The sequence below is a fragment of the Botryllus schlosseri genome, chromosome 5, assembly GCF_051294905.1.
Source record: "Botryllus schlosseri isolate E-star chromosome 5, Bs_hap1, whole genome shotgun sequence".
NCBI classification, from domain to species: domain Eukaryota; kingdom Metazoa; phylum Chordata; class Ascidiacea; order Stolidobranchia; family Styelidae; genus Botryllus; species Botryllus schlosseri.
This window is the reverse complement of record NC_137240.1, coordinates 15,193,948-15,217,701: the sequence shown is the minus strand read 5'-3', so window position 1 is coordinate 15,217,701 and position 23,754 is coordinate 15,193,948. Positions and strand designations below refer to the sequence as shown.

The window sequence follows — 23,754 nt, the reverse complement described above, 5'->3', positions numbered from 1 at the left end:
AATTATAGAGGCAGCCTATTCGTTTACAGTGATTGATACGACGCAAAATGGCCTGTTATATTATGCATTACCAGTAAATGTAAAGTTGATATGCGTAGTCTTCAGTGCAATCATTTATCGAAATCTATAAAAGCACTACGAGAAAACTACTCTGATTGGGACATATTCGCGTTACAGCGATTGATACGACGCTAAATACTCCGAGAGTCACGGAGAACACGGCTCGACTTCGCCGAGACGCTCAATGGCGTCACAATGAGTACGAGGCGTTAATCGACCATTCAGCTCAGGCGCCCCTATTGTTCAGAACAATGGAAATTTCGGACTTTGAGGTCGATTTTAGGGGGGTTCCAGTGCCCTGACCAGATTTTAATTTATATTTTCGGAATCAGTGTGAAAATATCTTTCGATTGAGACCGGTTTAAATAAATTTTGAGCTGTGGTCGCCAGCTATAAGATTACCGGTATTGGTTCCTAGAAACGGTCAACCGATGCGAGGCTAGAATCCCTTGTCATTTTCCGAGGATGCGATCCCGTCGGTTGCTGTAAGGTGCAGACTGTTCATGTTGAGTCTTGTTTATTATATTATTTTCAGAAGTTGTTCCAAAGAGCATGCAATAGATGTTTTTTGGATGATAATACCTGCGGTTAAACTATTGCTACACATCCTGTCCGAAATTCGTGGTAAATTTCAGTTTCCTTAGGTGCCGATGGAGTTAGATATGACCTGTCATATTTCTGTTTGTATGGGGCGTAAATTTCATAATGACGTGACATTCTTGAAGCATTTGAAGTCCCATCTAAGAACGGGACACAGGATATTATGCCCATTTAGAGACTGTGCAAACAGTTACAACATCGTTTCCTCATTTTCGTCGCACCTTTCAAGAAATCATAAAGCAACAATGTTTTCATCCCCTCCGCCGCGTGTATCAGATGTAGATGTTGAACAAGGACGAAATAATGATTTGATGATTCAGCAAAACCATGTACCACATGTTCAGCTCCTGGAAAGTGATCCCAAAGGTACCGATGCAGATGTCAACCAACAAATTCAGATGTTTTGTATGAAATTGGAATATCAACATATGATACCAGCTTCACTCATTACTGAAATTATGTCTGGGTGCAAGGAATTGGTTTCAAGTCATTTGAAAGTGTTCTCTCAGCAGGTCACAAACCTGATGAATATAAATGAGACTGGAAATACGTCCTTGACGAACAAGATTAATGATGTGAGCTTTCACAATCAGTGCATATCAGACAATTTCAGTCAAACTTCCACTCATTATCGCACTAAATTCGCGAAAGCATTTTTACCCTATGTGAGTCCCGTAGAGTTGAAATCAGCCCCAGCTGGTTCGCTTCATGAAGAGGTTGGAACATATTGTTATATACCTTTGCTTGAAAGTCTCAAACAAATCATTTTGAATCATATTGTGCGTGACAATGTATTTAAGAGGCGAACTCCATCTCCAGAAGGCGTCTATTGTGATATAGAAGATGAAATGGTTTACAAGCAAAACACGTTTTTTGATCAATCTAATTCTATCCAAATCATCCTGTATCAAGATGCATTTGAGATCGTAAATCCACTCGGTTCAGCACGAAAAAAGCATAAATTGCTTGCTGTGTATTACTCACTCGGCAATATGCCAATACATCAAAGATCAAAGATAGACTCTATACAGTTGATCTTGCTTTGCAAAGAAAGTTATGCATCCAATCAATTTGTGGATCATATTTTTGAGCCACTAATCAGGGATTTGAAACATTTAGAAAGTGTTGGTATTGAAATTGCAACTGGAGTACATGTTCGAGGTAGCATTCTCTGTATTCTAGGCGATAATCTTGGAAGTAATTGGCTAGGGGGGTTTGTGACTAATTTCAGCACAGCAACTTACATATGTCGATTTTGTAGAGCGCCGCGAGACAAGTTCTTGGCCGTTGGCTCTGAGAGATGTTTACTACGCAATCCTTCAAGCTATGAAACTTGTGCTCAACAATGTTCATCTTCAAATCGCATTACAAATGCTTTTGGTATCAAGAAGTCATCAATTTTCAACTGTTTGCAATATTTCCATGTGTGTAATCCAGGACTTCCACCATGTCTGGCTCATGATCTATTCGAGGGCATTGCTTCATCTGATATGGTGATATTTGTCAACTATTTTATTTCACGTGGTTGGTTTGATATGAAGTACCTGAACCGTCAAATCTCGAGCTTTCCTTATTCAAAAGAAGATATGCTCTCGAAACCTACTATATTGAAACATGGCAGCAGTAAACTGACTGGAAATGCCAGTCAAAATTGGTGCTTTGTCCGCTTATTTCCACTTTTAGTTAGAAACAGAGTTGTTGATAGTGATGATGATGTCTGGAAAATTATGTTGCTTTTTCGCTCAATTATCAGTAGGATTTGTTCAAGGTGTATTCATCAAGATGATATTGCTGTGCTATCAAGGTTGATTGATGAATATTTCGAAATGTATCAGAATCTTTTTCCTCATGCTACTGTATTACCGAAACACCATATATTAACTCATTATCCCTATCTCATTACACACTTCGGGCCATTGATAAATCTCTCAACTTTGAGATTTGAGAGCAAGCATTCTTTTTTCAAGCAATTGATCCGACAAAAGAAAAACTTCAAAAATGTCGCCTTGACGCTATCTATCGGCCATCAAATGAGGCAGGCTTATCTTTCAAAATCTGGATTGATTTCGTGCGACTTAGAATATGACTCGGACAAGAATGTTGATGTACCAACGGAAGTGCAGGGCATATTCAAAGATTTCGAAGTTACATGCTTTCTGGATAAAGCGGAGTTCAAGGGTACTGAATATCGGACTGGTCAATATGTAACGTTGGCTTGTGATGTGGATCTTGAGCTAGGCCTTATTGTGGCACTAGCAATTGTTGAGAACAGTAAGAAATTGGGGCCTGTTGTAGTTATCGAAAAGTTTATTGGAGGATACAATTTTGAGTTAGGTGTTTTCACTTTGCAACCAAAGTTAGCTCCATTGTCATATTTGCATGTTGCCAATTGCATTGATTATAATCCGCTTTCCTCGTATGTTCTTGATGGTCAGAATTATCTTGTTTCCAAGTACACTATGCCGCACGCGATACACTAATCCAATATATAATTAATTTTTAGTAAGACTATAATGGATCTTTATATTAGTGACGTTTTGCCGCATCTATCAGCTGAAACTGTAACTGAGGTGGAAAACATGGTGAAAGATATGGGCGTTGAAAAAGAAGAGGATCTCAAGTTAGTCACTGAAGATGATCTTGCCTCGGTATTAAATCGGATATCTGCTAGAAAATTACTAGCAGCCTGGACCAACCTTCCCTCAAAAATTATCACATCCTTCACAAGTGAATCTGATTGCTCGTTTTCTTCAAACAGCGATATGGCTTGGTACACTGAGTTCAGTGTCCCTTGGAATCAGTTCCCTCCAGACCTTATTGAGTGCTGCCGAAGTGGGCGACAGCCTACCAGTTGTGACAGAAGAGAGATGATCCGAGTCATTTCCAGTACTATATTACAAATTAGTGAAAAACCCAAGCGGAAAGAGTTGGAGTGGATTTGCCACGTGATCGTTAATCAGTACCCAAGAAGCTTCAAAGATATTGTTGATGGGCAAGTTATTGGCACTGGGCACTTGTCCTTGCTGAATCAACTGACTTACCGAATTGAGAATCTGCAAAGAAAACTGAAGAAGTCAGCTCCCAACAACAAAGGAGAAGAAAGGTTAGACCAATATGGCTGTGTTAACTGGGCACCGCCAGTACTAGAGCCCGAAACAGGCGAAGAGGACAGGGTATGGTTGCTAACAGAATCAGCAAAAAGTAAGCCTGACATGAAGCAGGTACTGACTCGCATGGAAAGGACTTACAGCTTGCAGAGGCGATATATCAATGATAATGCATCAGTGTCATCTCTAAAAAATCAATGGCCATTTTTGTTCAATGACCAGTGTATGCTTCAACATTATGCCTTATTGATGGAAAAGAAAGATGCGAAGGCAAATTTTCTGGAAAATTTGGAAGTTCGGGGTAAAGAACTGTTCAGGTATTTACGGACGATTCATTAAGTAATCCTATCCATCGTTTAAGAAATATGACAAGAACTTCTAGTTGCAATATATCACACTCAGAGTAAGACAACTAGAAGATTTTCGAATTTTCTAAACTAGATTGGAATTATCGCTAAAGAGCATTTTCCAAATTAGATTAGAATTAGATTTACCGAATTTGCGAAAACTTGATAATTTAATCAAGCTCAGTTATTATCAAATCAGAATCCATAAGCAGGAGCATGGCAAATGTCTGCACAGAGAGCTTAGCTCGGTTTGCACTATGCAGTTCTCCGTAGCATTATCGGGTAAACCAGAAATTAGAATGAAGATTGAGCATAGAAACATTTCTCAAATTATATTAGTATTGAATTACCTAGTTGTGCCAGATCTGATCACATTCGCGGGCCTAAAAGTTCAAAAGCTAACTGCCTAATCTTTGTTCAGAACTCTAGAAGATCCCGTCAAGCAGAGAAGCCTCAAAGGAGCTGTCATTCATAAGCTGCTTGAAATTAACATCAAATGTGTGAATGACAGAGAAATATCAAGTCTAATGCACTCGTGGATCTGATATCTTGTTACTTCAAAGAACCAATCTCTGACTTGTATCATTGTCAGCCACAGGTAATGGAATCGATACAATCGCTGTGTTCTGTTTTTGTAATAAACTTTTTAATGTAAAATTTTCCTGTATTTTTTTACTCACATTTTATTTTGTCATAGAATTCTTACGGTACCTCATTTTAACAATCTTTACTTAACTGCAGTTATTCATTTCAGGACTGCTTGGTCTCGGATCTATGTAAAGATGCACCGCCTCAGCCATTCATTGTTGCCATCGGTAGGTAATCATCACCAAGTGTTTTATTTTAGAAAAATTGGTCTCTGAATCAAAAGTCTTCCAATACAGATTATTATATTGCTTCGTGTTAGGTATAATCAGTGACTAGGGGACCATCTTTATGCATGTACCTACCATTGCGATTATTGCTTCCAGAAGAGATTTTTCTAAAACTATCGACTTTTACTACATCATTGTGCTGCTTCCAAAGTTTATTTGACTCGTACACAACAAGCATATTTATCAAATAGTAGAAATTTTATCATCGATGTCTGATGAACTAATAGACACTTACGTGACCTTTGACACGAACAAATCAGGTTGCAGCAGGATGTAAACAAACATCAAGCCCGGGCAAACTTACTATGAGCTCTTATGGAAAAGGGTTGAAAAATGAAGGTTTTTAGCAAAATGACGTTTAATTGGGGAAAGCTGGCTTTGGTGAATGGTAATAACGTTGAGCTAGTACGTATTTGCAGTGTTATAACCTACAATAAACCTGAATGGTGGCAAGCAACCATCAGCACGGTATGTCCAAATGAATGGATTTCTGACAACTTTTCGGATGAAACAACTATTGCGGTGTTATCATTAGTCGTAAACAATACTATAGGATTGTCGTACCGAATAGCATGTATTAGAGGAATCTTGAGTCAGGATAGGTGGGGTATTCATTATGTGTGCTCGGTGTTATATGCGTTCTATTTAGGGAATCATATACGGAACAGTCTGTATCACTATCTAGCAAATTATACTGTTACACTCAGGGTTGTAATGACTCGAGTCATGACTCGACTCGAGTCACGATTTTATGATGACTCGACTCATTTTCTTAAAATACGGAAATGACTCGACTCGAATCAATCTGTGTATTGACTTGACTTGGACTCGAGTCATTGTGCATGACTCGAGACTCTGACGGCCAAGACCGACATTTCATTGTAATTTCGAAGAATAGTAAAGTAACCACACTATTGGGATTTCGTCTATTGGTACTGATACTTGAAAACGCGACCAGAAACTGCTAAAAATGAGGAAAATTAGTATTATAAATGCGAACCATTCGATATCACCAAACTGAGTTATAAAAAGTGGATTCAGCAAGATTTAGCAACTGATCAGTCGACACAATAACTTGGACTCGACTCGAGTCATGGTGGACTCGGCCCTCTGATCGCTGACTTGGACTTGACTCGGTGGTGAATTGAAAATGACTCGAGTCAAAACTATAAACGTGTGATTGACTTGTGACTTGGTTACAACCCTGGTTACACTGGACACTTGTCTGCATATTCTATAATCAACATGTTACTATAATATATGTGTTAGGCAACATGATCCGACCACAGCTGAAATTGCCATTTTTTGTTCTAGCTCATGTATTGAATCCATCAGGATAAATGCCGGATAAACACAGCAGCTAAACTGCTAATAGCCTACCTACGGGTGAAACTTGGAGATTGCTACCCAGAACGTTCCTGGTGTGCGCTTCTACCTTTCCCAGAGCCAATAACATGCATGGAAGAATGTAAAATCTGGATAAAGGCATGTGGACTTCCTTATAGTCATCTGAATTCTCATTTTATTGATAAAACGATGTATGTATTATTGTACCAAAAATATTGAATCGTCACATAATTTAGTAGATAGAACAATGAGTCCAAACTGATATGCAGTCACACCGCTTTCGTTGTTGATGCCACAATCGACTTGGTGTGTGTCTCATATTATTCCGCTCCAGTGTTGTTGCTTGATGGTGTAAAATGGATTGAAATTGTTGAAAGCAATATATTCAATGATAAGATGGATAGTTGATGACATTGGTAGGGGTCGATATGAGTCGCACGAGCACGCCTTGATGGGTGCCTGTACAGCAGTGTTGTTGCTCTGTAAAATAAACATATTATATATTTTATGCAGGCTTGATGGATATCCTTTATGACGCTGCAGAAAGAGGAAGTCGAGGGTTAAAACGCAAGAAAATCAAATTTCTGGAAGAAGTATAGAAGCACAAAACAGGAAACTCTTCCAGGAAAATTACAAATTGACGGACAATTATTGCAAGTGAAGTTCAGCTCTCAGAGCACCATAGTGTCAAAAGATGTGGAGAAGCTGATGAAATTTTATACTGGACTACATTAAATTCTTTCTGAATTGCCCGACTTATCCTACTGACGTCAAATTCCTATTATTGTAGTAAGCATAGTATTAAACCATTAGGTGAATCGTATGTAACTGCTTCATTAAATTTCGATTTGGCTATGTAGAGATGTGGTTCGTAAAAATGCAGCATTTGCATCCATTCGCGAATTCTCAAATCTAGAATGATTATTGACTGTACTGAGCTGATGAAGACAAACCCCGCCGTGCTCACAATATCTTTGTCTATAAATCACATACAACTTTGAAAGGATTGATGGATTGTGGTGTACTAACTTTTGTGCGAGAACCAGTGTTGGTATGACTCGAGTCATGACACTTTGCTAAAATGACTTGACTTGACTCGGCATGTCAGAAATGTGGATTGACTAGTGACTCGGAGCAAAATTCATGAGTCAATTTCAAGTCCTCAAGTAATCGGTGTCAATAAAAACCACTGTATCTTGCACACTGTATGTTCGGACTGTTCACGAAACGCTGGTGAGAGTGACCAACCAACCCGTGAGAGTGACCAACCATTCAATGATCGAGCGTTTTACTGAGCCTTCATTGTTCTCTCACAAATATATTTTTATCGCAAACGAATCTTACAGCTTACGTTGTCGTAAACTAGTATACCGTAGTAAAGTAATTTAATAGCAAAATGTCTATTTCTGTTCTACATTTTTACCGTAACCAAATGTCTTGTTTTATTGAAATTGATTGGAATATAGGCTAGTTTATATAGTCCTTAACCATTGACGAAGGCTCGAATTGTATCATATCAATTTGTAAATGGGTAATGTATTGCATCTTATCAATTCATTTCTCTATTCTCTATTTTGGATGTTAACTATAAACTGAGGCTATGCAATCACGTAGTTTAGCAGTTCTACGTATACGTGAGCGACACAGCGCCTTCTTGTGTGTATAACTCTGTATTCGTTCATTGGTGTGTGTGACTTGACTCGTGGCTCGACTTGACTCGAGTCAAAATGTGCAATGACTCGAAATGACTTGTGACTCGAAGGTAGTGACTTGATCCCAACACTGGCGAGAACTATTCACATGGAGCTATGGTGCACTAAGAGATGCTATCATGGCAGAAAAGGGATTCGCAATTGAGCCTGAAATCAAGAAATTAAATCTAGATTTTATATTCCTGCACATGATTTGGCACATCGTCAAATGTCGGGGCCAAACTGTTCCGCAACAAGAAAGATGACAAGACATCATATTCATATTAAACAACTGATCGGAAGAATCAAGGAGTGTGAAATTTTGTCCGGTGTCATAATATGCAGCATTGTCTATCAACTAACCGAATATGGACTAATTGCTTACTCTAATTCAAGATTAGAAATGAATGACGCAACATATTCAGCATTTGTGCAAATTCAGTTCCATTGTGAATATCGTAATGACTAATAGCATGCTACAGATCCTAATTGCATGGTGCCATGGTCAGTGTGTGCCAACAGTGCATGTCTATACCAGTGTTGGGATCAAGTCACTACCTTCGAGTCATTTCGAGTCATTGCACATTTTGACTCGAGTCAAGTCAAGTCAATCGATTTTCAAAGGTGACTCGAGTCAGGTCAAGTCACTCGATTTTTGGAGGTGACTCGAGTCAAGTCGAGTCAAGTCAAGTCAAGTCACGAGTCAAGTCACATTTCAAGTCAAGTTGCCTTTTCGATGTATGTATGAGGAATGATTACGTCACTGCAATTTGCTAGCTGTCTGAAATACAGTTTGAGTGGTCATTGGTCATTGATTTCGAACCGATGAACGAATATAGAGTTAAATATACATGCAAGAAGGCACTTTATCGCTCACATATACGTAGAACTGTGAAACTACGTAATTGCATAGCCTCAGTTTATAGTTACCAGCCAAAATAGAGAATAGGGAAACGAATTGATAAGATGCAATACGTTACCCATTTACAAATAGATATGATACCATTCGAGCCTGTGCCTATGGTTGAGGACTATATAAACTATATTCGATTTCAATAAAACAATCGGTTTGGTTAAGGTAAGATGAGAACAGAAACAGACATTTTGCTATTCTATTACTTTACCACTAGAGTTACGACAACGTAAGCTTTAAGCTTCGATCACTTCGTTTGCAGTCAATCTATTTGTGAAAGAACAATCGAGGCTCGGTGAAATGCACGCTTATTGAATGATTGGTCGCTCTCAGTCACAGGGGTTACACAAGCGTTTCGCGAACAATCCGAACATATCCAAGATAAAGTGATTTTTATCGACACCGATTAGGCTACTTGATGACTTGAAATTGACTCGTGAATTTTGCTCCGAGTCACGAGTCAATCCACATTTCTGATACGCCAAGTCAAGTCAAGTCATTTTGGCAAAGTGACTCGAGTCAAGTCAAGTCATGCAAAAAAGGTGACTCGAGTCTGACTCGAGTCAAGTCATGACTCGAGTCATCCCAACACTGGTCTATACATACTATATTCCAGTGGTGTGGTGTGCATTGAATCTCATTTAGATGCCCAATTTGTTGAATAAACAGTTCTCCAGGTACAGATGTTGTAGGATTATTTGTGTTTGGTGTAATGTTATAAAATCGAAGACACCAGACACACCAAAATCTACCTAGAGGCAGGAGTTGATGGGTTGCGAGTACGGTCAAGAGATGGCTTGGCAATCACGATCGAGCTCACTGATGCTGACGCAAATCACAATGTATGTCTTTCAGCCCTTGTAGCTTCAGGTGTTGGATTGTCTTGATCCTTGCATAACTGCGTATGCATGAGAGCATATCAGAACCTAATCTGAAAATAAAACCATGGTTACAATATCTATTGCATGAGTCTCTGAAGAAATGCCTTTTTCCTTACTTACCCTGTCTTACAAGTGCAAGACGAATCAATATTAGATTTTCCGAGATATTTCCATCAGGTGTGGTATCTCACTTTTCTGCAAGTTTTTTCTGCGATAACATTGGCTGTTCACTAGAATATTGCTTCCACAATAAGAGTGGATTGTCTCCTAAATCTTTATCCCTAAGTCGTGTACGTAGCTTCGTAGCTTTCTCCGCGGTGTTAGAAGAAAATACTGTCCCACTCAAATCCGATAGAATATCCATAGCTTTCAATCAATATATACCAAAATTGTACTGTGTGGCAGCGGCTATATTTTTCTAACATATATTTCTGAACAGGAGATATTATGCTTGGAGATTTTACTCGTGCCCTGAGCCTATGAAATCGTCAAGTATGCATTACCACAATCCGATAGTATAGTATACATCAATCGTTGCTTAATCCTAAAAGTTGTCAAAACTCCATGCATTTGGACACACCATGCTGATGCGTACTTGCCACCATTCATGTTCAAATTGTTCATTCTAGATTAAAACGCTGCATCTACATACTAGCTCTGCGCTATTACTATTCATCAGGTCCAGCCATCCCCAATTCAATGTAATTTTGGTAAAAACCTTCATTTTTCAACCCTTTTCCATAAGAGCTCATAGTAAGCTTGCCCGGGCTTGATGTTTGTTTACATCCTGCAGCAACCTGATTGGTTCGTGTCAAAGGTCACGTAAGTGTCTATTGATGGCCTTGTTTCGGCGCCAGTAAATGCACACCACACCCCCTAGGAATTTTGACTCGCAAAAGTAGAGCAGCCCATCTAATTTCAACCTGATTAATTTTTAACTTTTGTTACTCTCAGGTACATCCATTTGCAATGCTTCGAAATTTCATGTCTTCATCGAGAGTCAACTGCATTATTCAACGACTACTCTTGCTGAAGCACTGACCTATCAATTCTGTTCATTCTACGTACTGAACATTATGTATCCATCGAAATGTCTGGCCACATATGAATTCATTCAAAGGTGAGATTTCCTACCCATTATTAACATTGTCATGAGACTTTATAGGTGTTTACAAAGAAAAGTCTGAGAATTCAAAAAATTGCAGCTTTCCCAAATTAGATTAGAATTAGAATCACTGAATTTGTGAAAACTTGAAATTTATTCAAGTTCGGTTCGTACCAAATTTGAGTCTATTCCCGTAAGCAGGAGAATGGCAAATGTATGTACGACAGGCTTGGACAACTAGAAATTTTTTTGCTTTACCAAATTAGATTAAAATTAGAATTGGAGCTACGCAGTTGCTTTCAAATTAGATTAGAATTAGGATTAAAGCTACACAAGTTTTTCCAAATAACATTAGAATTATAATTGAATTCGATTAGAATTAAAATTACTGAATTCACAACAACTTCAATATTGAATGAAATTTTTAATAGGAAATAAATAGAATTAGAATTAAAATTAGAGCATAGGAGCAATTCACAAATTAGATTAGAATTAGAGCATAGAAACATTTCACAAATTATGTTAAAATTAAATTACTGGCATTTCGCTCTAATTTAGTGAAACTAGACAACCAGAATTATCTATCCATTTCCAATGTGTAAGAAATCTCTTGTCTCTGTAACAGTCTTGGACAACTAGAATTATCTAGTAGTCCAAATCTATTACAGAGACAAGAGACTGCTTACACATTGGAAATACCTGCACTAGTCCAGTAGCCTACACTGTAAATCCGCAAGGTCGTATTGAACACTTCATAACACTTTTTTCTGCGTACAGACACACTTTCTCGCCATATAAACACATTGGGCAAGTACGATCGCAACACTTCTCCATATTTTTCCGTTTATGTGAAACACTTCGAGAACAGGTAACATAACAACTTTGCAAGGGAAATGGAAAACGCCGTGCCAGGTGGTATGACCAAGGTCGAATGGTACCCTACCCCAATTTTCGATAGCTTCAATCGTTGTCACTTCATTGTCAAAGGTTCTTTGCCCTCTTGCACCAAATTCGATCGTAAAAGCACACATACACGTGTAAATTGTATAATAAGGATGTAAAAGGTTACAAAGACAGAAATTCGAGTATATATTATGTAATGTGGTCAGCGTAATGTCATTCATAAAGTCTTGATGTCATGTTGACCGTTCCCTTCGACCATACTCTCCAGAAACCTCGTTGTTGCAAAATTATAAATTGTCTTATGTGCGAGTAAGTTGAATGAGCTGGACTCTGCGCAATCCGTTCGAGCTTTCAACCTTACGCCGACCAGATAGCGTAATGGTTAAGCGTCCGGCTTCTTTGTCGGCAGGTCGTTAGTTCGATTATAGATAACTAACCTACGGATGGATACGCAACACCCGTCGTCATGCTTGCTTGCTCGGAGGAAAATACCGCTCAGCAATCTAAACGCAACGTAATTGCCAATCCCATAGCTGACGACCCGAGCGCTCAAATTGAATAAAGTTGATCTTATTTGAACGCTACTGTCGCACTGATTCCGAAAATATACATTAAAATCCGATCGGGGAAATGGAACCACCTCGAAATACACCTCAATGTCTGAAAATTGGCATTGTTCTGAACAATCGAATACATCCAGGGTCATTGTTATGGTCATTGTGGTGCATCGATGCGATTGTCTGGAACAATGCCGTTTTTCAGACTTTGGACGCTATTTCGGGCTGGTTATTTAGCCTTGATGAGAGTTTATTGTATATTTTCGGAATCAGTGCGACAGTAGCTTTCTAATACGATCAACTTTTTTTAATTTGAGCGCTCGGTTCGTCAATCGTCAGCTGTGGGATTGGCAATTACGTTGAGTTCAGATTGCTGAGCAGTATTTTCCTCCGAGCAAGCAAGCGTGACGACGGTTGTTGGGTATCTATCCGTAGGTTAGTTATATATCGTTCGATCCCCGGCCTGCTTGGCGCTCATGCATTACTGGGATAGCATGGGGTGGTGGTGGATGACTTAGAAAGCCGTAAGGCCTATATCTGCACTCCCTTGTTGAGCAGCATATGCGCATCATGCACTCATGGTATGCATATGCACAGATCGTGTGTGTGTGCCGCAAAAATGAACTACGTCCTTTCCTTTTCCAAACTACTGCTGCTAACTTTTAACATAATACTACACTATATTTCACAAACACTTTTAGTATCAGTAGGTTCGTGAAATGCATAAGATTGTAGCACGTGTATCTAAGTTTATTTGGAAAGTTCTAATCACTACGCATATTTGCAGTATTTGAGGTGAATTGATTAGACTTCCCAATGGTAATCACTAATCACTAATCAGTCGCCCCTAATTTTAATCAGCCACTCCCGTTACGGTACAGCGCGTTCGTAGTCCTTTTCTAAGCATTCGCGTATGGCGATCGTCGGTGCACGTGGTAATTAAGCAGGCTTGGCGTAATGGACGGTCCTTTGAAGCAGTTTCTGTTATTAAAAAGCGTGAAGGAACATCATATCCATATACTGGAAGGTATGGAAACACTTTGAATGTTACTGAATGTATTTAGCGTGAGAATACTCGTAAACTGAGCTGGTTTTGACATTGCAGCATCATGAATATATGCATGTATGTTATACTATATTGCTATCTGCTATTCAGTAGCGGTCAATTTCACCGAATGTACTTAGTGTGAGAATACTTATAAACTGAGCTGGTTTTTACACTTTGACATTGCAACAGCGTGATACCGTATGTTATTTTATAAACGTGTAGTCAGGCTATTGCTTATGTTACCCCTTATTGATGTCTCCTATTCAGTAACGGTAAATACTGCTAGATCTATCTAGCGTTAGAACACTGTTAGCTGGTTTTGATATTGTGACAGCATGGCTATGCTATCCATATTTCGGTATGCTTCAAATGTTTCGGTAATCTACTGCTTGTATGTTATCTGATGCTATTCAGTAGCTGTAAATGTATATAGTGTAAGAATACTAAATAATCTGAGCTGGTTATGACGTATTGGCATCGTAACAGTCAGCGTCAATATAATATGTTTCGATAGGCCGTGCCTCTGTGTTATCCTTTTTGATAGCATTTATTCATTAGTATAGGCCTACTACTAGGAAACTTTTAGGCTCGAGCATCCGTCAATGAGATAGAATATTCCTTCCATCCTTCCTAGTGGTATAGGAAAAAACACATGCCTATGTATTAGTATTATCTGATGCTATACGTTGCACCTCCGGTACTGCTATAAGAAGGATGGCAGGAATGAGCAATCATTTTGGTGAATGCTCGAGCCCCAAAGTTTGGGAAACCAGTACCGTACGATATTATTCTAGCACTAGTAGTGACCTGCATTTGAACAACGCTGAAAATGCACTCGTTTATAAAATATAAATGAGCATTGTTGTGGTCCATTGTAGACAATGACAACAACGTAAACAAAAGACTACCGGTATTGCTTCGCGTAGCTAGTTTAGCGGTGGTGTTGCAACAATTTGAAGATGTACAGTACTATGTTTCGGGCGAATCTCAAAATATTTTACATTGTAATATTTGTTCTAAGTAGGCCTATAAGGTACTAGAACCAAATAATTCTCAGTTCATCTTGGAATCATGATAGAGTACGTCAATTTATTGTAGGCTTTGTGTCATTCAGGTGGGTAACATTCATGAAAACTAGATACACTGTAATGCATAGCAGGGGTGGGTAAGCCTTTCAGCTCGCGGGCCGCATTCAACATCTTCATCCATTTGCGGGGCGCACTTTATCACATGCGCGAATCGCTTCTCCAAATACAGCACTAAAAGTGATTAACTTGCTCGGGTTTGCTGGGGTGGCCAATGTAAAATTACACTTGGGAACCAAAAGTCATTCTCATTTTGACTTTCTGCTAGATACTGCTCCACATGTAAGGCCCGGCATATTTGATGTAGCGATGATCTTCTTGGTCGATCATATGATAAGTGGATGACGTGGACGTGTATGTCGTACTTGTGCACTTTTGATTGCGCGGTAAATAAGTCATTGGAATATTCGGGGCAATGACAGCAGTGGAACTGATACATAAACTTGGTGATTTCTAGTTTCCACGTATCCTTTATGTTTAGGACACCGAATCTCTTCAGCACTGAGTTGTTGCATGGACAACCAGGCCACTTTGGTGTCCTAGCTATTATACTTAGTACTTCATGTTATAGATTTTGCAGTGGCTCAAGTGCAGTTTACGTCAGGCTATCGCGTCAGCAATGAAATAATAATACAGTATAGTTAGAATAATGTATAATTATCGTGGTGACGGTTTAATTATATAAGAAAAGGTTTTATCGAGTCACTGTAGTACATTTTAGTACGCACTTCATCAAGATTTGTGATACAATTCTTGAGCCTTTCGCGTGCCGCACAAAACGGTGTGGCGGGCCGTAGTTCCCCTCCCCTGCTGTATAGTGTCTATACCATTGGTTCCCAATCTTTCTCGACTCAGTAACAGTCAGACAACAGTCTGCTAGCCATTCGGGTGGAGGGATTTCTATATATGCTTCGGCTTGCCACATCGAGAAAAACTTTGATAACACTCCATTTGATTCTCTTTCAGTATTATGATTGAATTACAGCACTGTTTTAGCTGGTACTACAGTATCTATGTTGTCATATTACTTTAATGCAGTTCACAAGGATTCTTTATAGAAAATGTCTGGGTTGTCAGAAAGCTGTCAGCTTTGCTCATTTCAGTGTTCATCATCGGATCATCTCGGCAAACATTTGCTCAGACGTCATAAACATTCTCCCTATCTGATCATATCGTGCAAGATTTGCAGGACTATCTTTTCAAATTATGGACAATTCATCAATCACAAAAAGAGACGCCATCCGATGACCGATCGAACGATGTCAAGTAATACTGCTGCCGAAAACTCCTTTTCACTTCAGAACGATTCAATTTCTTATGATGAAGGCGCAATTATGACCTCTCCTAATGCACCCTATATGAAGCAGGCAACTGATGCTCAAGCAGCTTTAATCCTTCGTCTCCAGACGAAACATAAATTAAGTCAGGCTGGACTTGATGATATAATAACATCATCAGTGACACTTTTGGGAAATATGTATGAGGAAATGAAAAAATATATTGAATCTGGAGTTCACCATCATGAAACAACAGATTTGAGAATATTTCAACCTTCAGCGATATTTTGCAAACCAAAAATGCACGCAAGATGTTTTTTGAAAAGCATTTCAATCATGTGCAGCCTAGATGTGTTACCCTTGGGTCATGCAATGCAAACAGTGTAATCGGTGGGCAATATATGCTCGTGGATCAGGCTGCCAAAGGTTATTATATCCCATTTTTGAAGCAATTGGAATCGTTACTGAATGCAACTGATCTGCAACCCATTCCACCGTATGTCTTTGAGACAGATTTCGATATAATGAAAGATTACTTCCATGGCAAGTACATCAAGAACCACAATGGGATACTGCAACATCCAGACTGTCTACTGTTTTCAATTTACCTTGATGAATTTGAAATAGTAAATCCAATCGGGGCTCACCGTAAGAAGCACAAAATGACGGTTCTATACTGGCCATTGTTAAACCTTCCTCCTGAAAGTCGCAGCAAGCTAGGCAGTATTCAATTGCTCTGCATTGCCAAGTCAAATGATTTGAAAGATTACAACGGATACTCTCATATCTTGAAAGATTTCATGGATTCTATGCAATTGCTCTCTGCAGGTGTTGTGCTCAAAGTCAAAGGACAAGATAAACTCGTGTATGGGTATGTTTTGTATTGTGTCGGTGATACGCCCGCTGCACAACTACTTGGTGGATTCAAGGAAGGTGTAGGTGGTGCCGATAAGCCTTGTCGCACCTGTAATATAAATGCAAATAACCTCCCAAAATATTCCATCCATGAATATTGCCATCTTAGAACCAAAGCTCAACATGAAGAACAGCTGAACAGACTTAAACTCTGTCAGAGTGCCCGTGAACGATCTGCGTTATCGAAAGAATTTGGAATCAATTGCGAATCATTTTTGCACGCGATTCCATTCTTCGATGTCACCAAAGGCATTCTTCATGACCCCATGCACATTCTGCTTGAGGGGCTTGCAAAAATGGAGGTGAAGGCTTTTTTATTGCATGAGATCGATGCAGGTCAAATCTCTCTTGCCAGGCTAAATCACCAACTCCAAAACTTTGAGTACACTCGTGATGAACGCAAAGATAAACCCCAGATATTGGAGAGGAAACACTTGCAGCCAGGTGTCAATCTACCTCAGACAGCTACCAATATGCTTGTTCTCCTGCGAGTAATTCCATTCATTCTCGGACCCTTCATGTCTCAGAGTAACGAGTATTGGAACAACCTTATTCGCCTTGTTAAAATTGTTCAGCTATCTGTTTCTGCCATTGCTTCAATGAAGACAGTTAATGATCTAACAACCTTAATTTCCATACATAATGAGGAGTTCAAGCGTCTCTATCCGGATCTTTCATTCACTCCAAAGATGCATTTCCTTGTCCACTTTCCTCATCAATTGTTGATGTGGGGGCCATTACATCATCACTGGTGCATGCGTTTCGAAGCCAAAAATGGATTTTTCAAGCAGAAGAGATGGTTTAATTTCAAAAATCAAATACCATCAAAATTGGATTTGCATGGAAATGATCGATGAAAATGGTTGTAGAAAAAACAATTTTCTTCAGTGTAAGACTGAACTTTTCCAGCCATCCATTGTTAGAGTGGAAGATCACTCCGAAGTTCTTGCTGAGATAATGCTCACTTTGCCAGATAATCCTAAAGAAGTTGTAAGAGCCAAGCGAGCTTATCATCAGAACATTAACTACTCAATCGGGGATGTTATTGTTCGCCAAATCCCAGAATATGACTTTCCTGAGTTTCTTGAGATAACTGAACTTCTTCTCGTTGATAAAACTCTGTTCTGCAAGTGCCATGTATTGACTGTTGCATCTTTTGAATCAGCAATTAATGCATTTGCTGTTGTGAATACTGGTAACCTTGGCTGGTGCATTGTAAGTGAATTGGTGTATCCTTGGCCTCAGATCTCTCACCGGATCAATGATACGCGTTTTGTAATGCTGAATCACGTGGACCATATTTGGGACTTGTGATTTGTAATTCCTTGCAACTTGGATGACCAGTTAACTACCTAGGCTTGCTACATTATTGTGCAGTTTATATTTCGTGCTTTTGTTTAGCCAGACGTGGATACCTTGACCTTGGTTCGATGGATTTTACTGTGTACTGGAATTTATTTGAAACGTCCCAGAGTAGCTTCAGATCGAACTGATTGTATTGTGACTATACATTTCCCTTATATTGCTCAATTTCTTTCAGAAAATGAGGTTGATTCTGCTGCATTCAGTTTACTTCTTGAAAAGGATTTTTTTGATATGTTTGCTGGCAAAGTGGGTGTTGCACGAAAATTAATGGCCATTCAGGAAGTATAATGCCTGCACATGTAGATAATTTGCACCGCCAATATTTGAAATCAATAATCTTTCTTGACAGTCTTGGATTAGACTAAATATTGGCCCGTCTGATACTGAGTCGTTCGAAGTCTCTGGTTCTACTATGCCTGTGTCATCGAGCAATGTAGAGAGTGACATGACAAATGAAGAGGAGTCGTTGACAGAGGATTTTGTACCGGTGCGAACATCTTGATCGTAAAACAAGATTTTAAGAATTAATTATGTCTCGTCTGTTCTCAGGAGTTAAGAAGGGAGGATGCAATGTTTCCAAAATCCACCAGTATCTCTGAAGAGTTCGCTTCAGCTACAAATTTTGCTGGGGTATGTTGGTCCTTGATATAATAGACATGCTCGTCATGATAATTTCAACTTCAGATATCTAACCAGCCAAGGTCAATACCACCTAAAGGCATTGCTGTTGGCGACCAGATGGAACATGATTTGGAATCTCGTACCAGCCACGACGAAGACAATCAGGTTGTTATTAATAACAAAAGCTGCATGCATGAATTTATATTATTGCCATGTTTTTAGGAGACAGAGTCATCTGGTCCCCATGTACCTGGTAGAAAGAAAATCATGCCTTTACCGAGATTCAGCCCAAATATAGAATCGGCATTGCGCAATGGTGACATTACATATTGCTTGCATGCTGTTATTCAAGAATGTGCTCATCATATCCTACGCCACGGCGATATGAGTACTAATGATCAATATGCAGCCTTTTGCAGTAGATTATGCAAAACCTACTCCTGCCTCAAGTATCCGGGGAAACATGATTATGTAAGCCAAGCTACTTGATTTTATACATCGTCACAAATTGAGTAATGCATTATTTATACAGTCATACTTTTCGCATAAACTATCACAAAGAATTCGGACGATTCGCCATGGCCGGAAAAGAGGTTCATCCGTTAACACCGGTGTACTTGACGGTGATGAGCTTGATTAATTTGCACTTATTTATATTTATTGTATGTAAACACTGCAGCTTCCACAAGCACCTATACTGAGGAAGAGGCCGAAGAGATTCTTCAATCGGAATTGAAAAAAACGAACTGGAATTGGCCAAAGATCATTGTGCTATTCAATCGTACGCACTTCCGTCGTCGAAGAATGCTGTCGGAAATAACATCAACGAGTGTCAGCCTGATCTTGAAGACGATCCCAATACTGAGTGACATTAGGCTGGTGAGTATCTTTTATCACATTGAGTATGGATGAGTGATGAGTAGTTCTCAGGTGCTGGACGGTGGCAAGATTCTAGTCAGCTAGCGAAATGTATTAGGACAGTTCTTCCTAAAAATCTGAAGGGAGGCGCAAAGCTGCGGTCGCCTGAAAAATTTCCTCGTGCATTGAGCGAATTCTCACCAAGTCATGGTTATAGCTCTGTGTATAGTCCTTTTTTCATATCTGAGAATTTGCTCGTCAGCGCTCATCAGTCATAATCTTTCATGCCATCAGACTTTCGTGGGAATTGTTAGCTTCCTGTTTGGATTTTGTGATTTGACAATATGTAGTCTGCGAACTTTGTGTCTATCATAAAGGGGCGCATGGCTGAAAAAGCTTGAGAACCACTGTATTAGAATTTTATATCAATTCAAAAATGTTAGAAGTTAGACCCTTGTCCATTATTCAAGAAATTAAACATCGATTTTTGAATTGATTTTGAAGTCGGGAACAAACTGCTAACTCCACGATTAATTGCTTCAATTATCTTTATTCAGATAAGGGAGGAATTTAAAATGATGACAACAGTTACATTTACGTCAATGAAGGAAAATTACATTGAGATGCTCAGGACATTTGATAACATGACACAAAGTAATTCCAATGAAGAGGTGAGATCTGTCGTTCATCTGTTTATCCGTCCCAATTCAGGACAAGTGCAAAATTTTAAATTTTACAATCAAATTTCGACTTGTTATATGAAGATCCCTAGCGTAAGTCATTTGTCAAGATAAGGCATCACATTACGCCCATGTATAAATTTAATATTACTATGTTTGTTCCCTAACGCATTAAATCAAGTTGAAGAAGAATGTTATTTTTAGGGAGATGAGGTTGATGAAGTGAACTGTCTGCTTCTGCTCCAAGCGAAGTTGAAAGACAACAGAATAAAAGTCAATTCACAAGTCGATGCCCTCTCAGTGAGCCAGGTAATATTATCTTTAGCATTGTGCGCTATTTTAATGCAGTATTTTTGCAATAATCATAGATGGAGTGCTAAATCCTCAATTTCCACTTGGCCAGATACATATGCTTGTCAATCTCGATATCATATTATGGTTTGATTTTGGAGACTTTTACTACTTACTGCTCCCTCCCATATTATTACTAGTTGTAACATAGTTATGTCCAAATGGCCATAGTTTACAGATCTGGCAGGCAGTGGTAGGATTTTACATATTTTCCAGACAGCGCATCTAATGTGATTCTATAAACTATTTCAATTATGTTCAGTGTCAAATTTGTAATAGTTCTTCTCAATCTTCCAAGGCACACAATCTGAATTTGAGCAGCAAGAAGATGGAACCACCACACCTTATTTTTGCACGCCACGAATCGGGAAGTCACCAAGGCTGGGTAGTAGCTGATGGAAAGATTATAAAGTGCTTGGGAGAAGACGGTGTTTTCGGAATGGTCCTTGACCTTTTGGGCTGCTATTATGCCCTGGACTTGGCCTATCCGAAAGACTTCCAAATTTTGGGCTTTTTGCAGCAGATCGTTGTGAAGGATAGCAAAAATCCTTTTTACAAATCTGCCAAGTTTGTAGACTTTGAGAAACGCTTTCTTGATTTTTGTTTCAATTAAAAGTGATCAACATTACCCAGAAACAGACTTGGGCAACTAGATAATTCTTGTCTCATTGGTTGAAATTTCAGTAATTTAATTCTAATTTGAATGCTACAGTAGAACTATATAGTACTAAACGAGCCAGGCCGATGTTTATGTGAAATCAGTAATTCCAATTTAATTGGAAAACACTAGTCATAATTCTGATTTTGGTCCAATCTAGATATGACTGAAACTAATTTGAAGACTAATTGAAAAGAAGAACTGAAGACTAATTTGAAAAAATATTGGTAGTTGTTGTAGTTGTAATTTCAATATAATTCAGCGAAATGCCTGTAATACAATATGGCTGTGAAATCTTTTATTGCTCTTATTCAAATTCTAATCTAATTTAGGTTTCCTGAAAATGATACAGGAGAACTGTATTGTGCAAAACGAGTCAGGCGTGGTGATCAGACATTTGCTGTACTCCGTACTAGAATGAACTCTGATTTGATATTATAGAGTGATTTACTGTCCGAGCTTTCGTGTAATTGGTAATTTTATATCTAATGCAATTTGGAAAAAAACTAGCTATACTTCTAATTTTAATATAGGTTGGATAAAAACTGTGAAGCGATTCTTTCATTTCAACTCTAATTAGGAAAAATTTTTGTTGCTTTTTTAACTCTAATCTAACTTGATAAAGATGAGTATTTTCTAGTTGTTCAAGTCTGACCTGATGTATATACTTGGAATGTAACCACGAAAATTTCTTTCAGGCCTGATTACCGGGCGGGATTTCTTTATATGGTCAGGAAAAAACCTGAATTTGTTTAAGTGTATGTGATACAATTGTTAATAAGCTTACTTGTGGATCGCAAACTGATAGTGCCTTGCTTTTAACTGATTCAATAAAATCTGAATTTATTTCGAGCCCTGTGTTTACGTGCTAGGTCAAGCGGCGTTACAGTGAACACTTTTAGGATGAACACTTTTTAGGTCAACACTCTGAAATTAAACACTTTGCAACACTTATGGGCGTTCAATTTTTGGATCACGTTTCGTGTTCAATTTTCCGGGTTGAGCAACGCTTCAGAATTTACAGTGTAATATGGCTTATCAACTAATCATATATATGACATTCTCACAAGTTCTAATGATAGTCAACCATGTAATTTGAAAGTATTGACTGAATTCTAATGTATCAGATTATTTCAGTAATTTTTATCTAGTACGTCTCCGAATAAATTTGTACGCTCCAAATAAATTTGGTGGGACATGTCTTGCTCCAGCCAACCTGTATCCGTGACTGATATCGAACCATTGTCACTCAAATGGGCCATATAGGATTGTATGTGAATTTCACTCTTGATTTTTTTTCTGTCTAGGTACTTTGCTGGCATAAATCCGGAGGGAACAAGATCAAGCATGTCACGAAAGAGAGCAGCAGTCCATCCGAAGGTGCTTGGTCTAGTGAGACTGCTTTCTGGATGATGATGATGACAATCATGACTTTCACATATGATTGGCATTAAGCAGAACCATTGTGATTGGCATTTGGCAGTGACCAATAAAATTGCCAAAAGATTACAAGAGTGTGGTCATTGGGAGCCGTATATTTACGACAGGAAAGTAAGCATGTGGTTAGTCAGTGGAAACAGTAATATGAAGAAAATACGGGCAAAGCGTTCTCAAATTCACTAGTCTCAGGATTGTAAAACTGCTGCACTGGACCAGACCAGTATAAAAATATTACAGCTGTTTTCTGTTACCTTGGGTGACGGGAATTTTCCGTAAAATTATTTTACTGGGCTCAGGAACGTAAAACTGCTGCACTGGACCAAACCAGTAATTTGATATTACAGCTGTTTCCTGTTAACTTTATTCACAGGAAATGCCCGTGAAAAAATTTACGGTCAGTATTTTTGAAATTAAAACACGGGAAAACATATTTCAAATTTACTGGTCTCAGGAACGTAAAACTGCTGCACTGGACCAGACCAGTAATTTGGTAATACAGCCGTTTTCTGGTGCATCAGGTGACGGGAATTTTCCGTAAAAAATTTAACAGTCAGTCTTTGAAAAATTAAATTACGGTCAGTAATATTTACTGGATTTTTTTTTTCAAATTTACTGGTCTCAGAGCCATAAAACTGCTGCCAGGACCAGACCAGTAATTTGGTATCGAATATTTTTAACAGTGTAGCTCAATGAACACAGCTATCGGGCCAAATATGGCGCACTACTAGTGATATTATTCAGCATTACTTTCTTCGAATTGTCTTTATGCGTAAGGTTACAGATTTATAATTATAATAATCAATACAAACAAGACAGGGTGATTACATATCTGTCGCTTCAGCGATGGCTTATTCCGTATTAGCAGCTTCATATGGGTAGCTAGGTGATTCATATAGACCACCGCTATTCTTTTCAGTTACTATAGCCTTCTCCATACTCTAGTAGCTATAATGGTGCTATTTTCTTAGCTTTTAGGGGGATGTAGACCTTATCGGAATCCTAACGAGACCATGTCGATGTAATTAATGTATACATAACTACATAATTGACTCATATCATCATTATTTCAC

The 23,754-nt window shown here is 38.7% G+C and overlaps 3 protein-coding genes across 3 annotated transcripts in view; 2 read left to right on the top strand and 1 right to left on the bottom strand.

Moving 5' to 3' along the window:
• The window catches only part of LOC145439178 (kinesin-like protein KIF2A), a 280,717-nt gene that overhangs the window by 241,202 nt on the left and 15,761 nt on the right, over window positions 1-23,754 (bottom strand). The gene's annotated exons all lie outside the window — the stretch shown is intronic.
• On the top strand, window positions 470-22,756 carry LOC145439181 (uncharacterized). Its single transcript, XM_080316674.1, has 5 exons — window positions 470-4,084; window positions 4,536-4,712; window positions 4,869-4,929; window positions 10,776-10,941; window positions 22,552-22,756. The coding sequence occupies exons 1-2, from the start codon at window positions 3,174-3,176 to the stop codon at window positions 4,657-4,659; spliced, it is 1,035 nt and encodes a 344-aa protein (XP_080172800.1). The 5' UTR covers window positions 470-3,173; the 3' UTR covers window positions 4,660-4,712; window positions 4,869-4,929; window positions 10,776-10,941; window positions 22,552-22,756.
• LOC145439180 (uncharacterized) lies at window positions 12,654-22,096 on the top strand. The gene is made up of 11 exons (XM_080316673.1): window positions 12,654-13,413; window positions 18,252-18,358; window positions 18,426-18,563; window positions 18,626-18,706; window positions 18,761-18,862; window positions 18,920-19,168; window positions 19,230-19,320; window positions 19,377-19,576; window positions 20,113-20,226; window positions 20,440-20,544; window positions 20,885-22,096. The coding sequence occupies exons 1-11, from the start codon at window positions 13,344-13,346 to the stop codon at window positions 21,197-21,199; spliced, it is 1,572 nt and encodes a 523-aa protein (XP_080172799.1). The 5' UTR covers window positions 12,654-13,343; the 3' UTR covers window positions 21,200-22,096.

Coding starts and splice junctions, on each gene's coding strand:
- LOC145439180 (XM_080316673.1), top strand. CDS start 13,344: ATGGACGGTCCTTTGAAGCAGTTTCTGTTATTAAAAAGCGTGAAGGAA. Junction 18,359..18,425: donor AATTAATGGCCATTCAGGAA/GTATAATGCCTG, acceptor CTTTCTTGACAG/TCTTGGATTAGACTAAATAT. Junction 18,707..18,760: donor CAGCTACAAATTTTGCTGGG/GTATGTTGGTCC, acceptor TTTCAACTTCAG/ATATCTAACCAGCCAAGGTC.
- LOC145439181 (XM_080316674.1), top strand. CDS start 3,174: ATGGATCTTTATATTAGTGACGTTTTGCCGCATCTATCAGCTGAAACT. Junction 4,085..4,535: donor CGGGGTAAAGAACTGTTCAG/GTATTTACGGAC, acceptor ATCTTTGTTCAG/AACTCTAGAAGATCCCGTCA.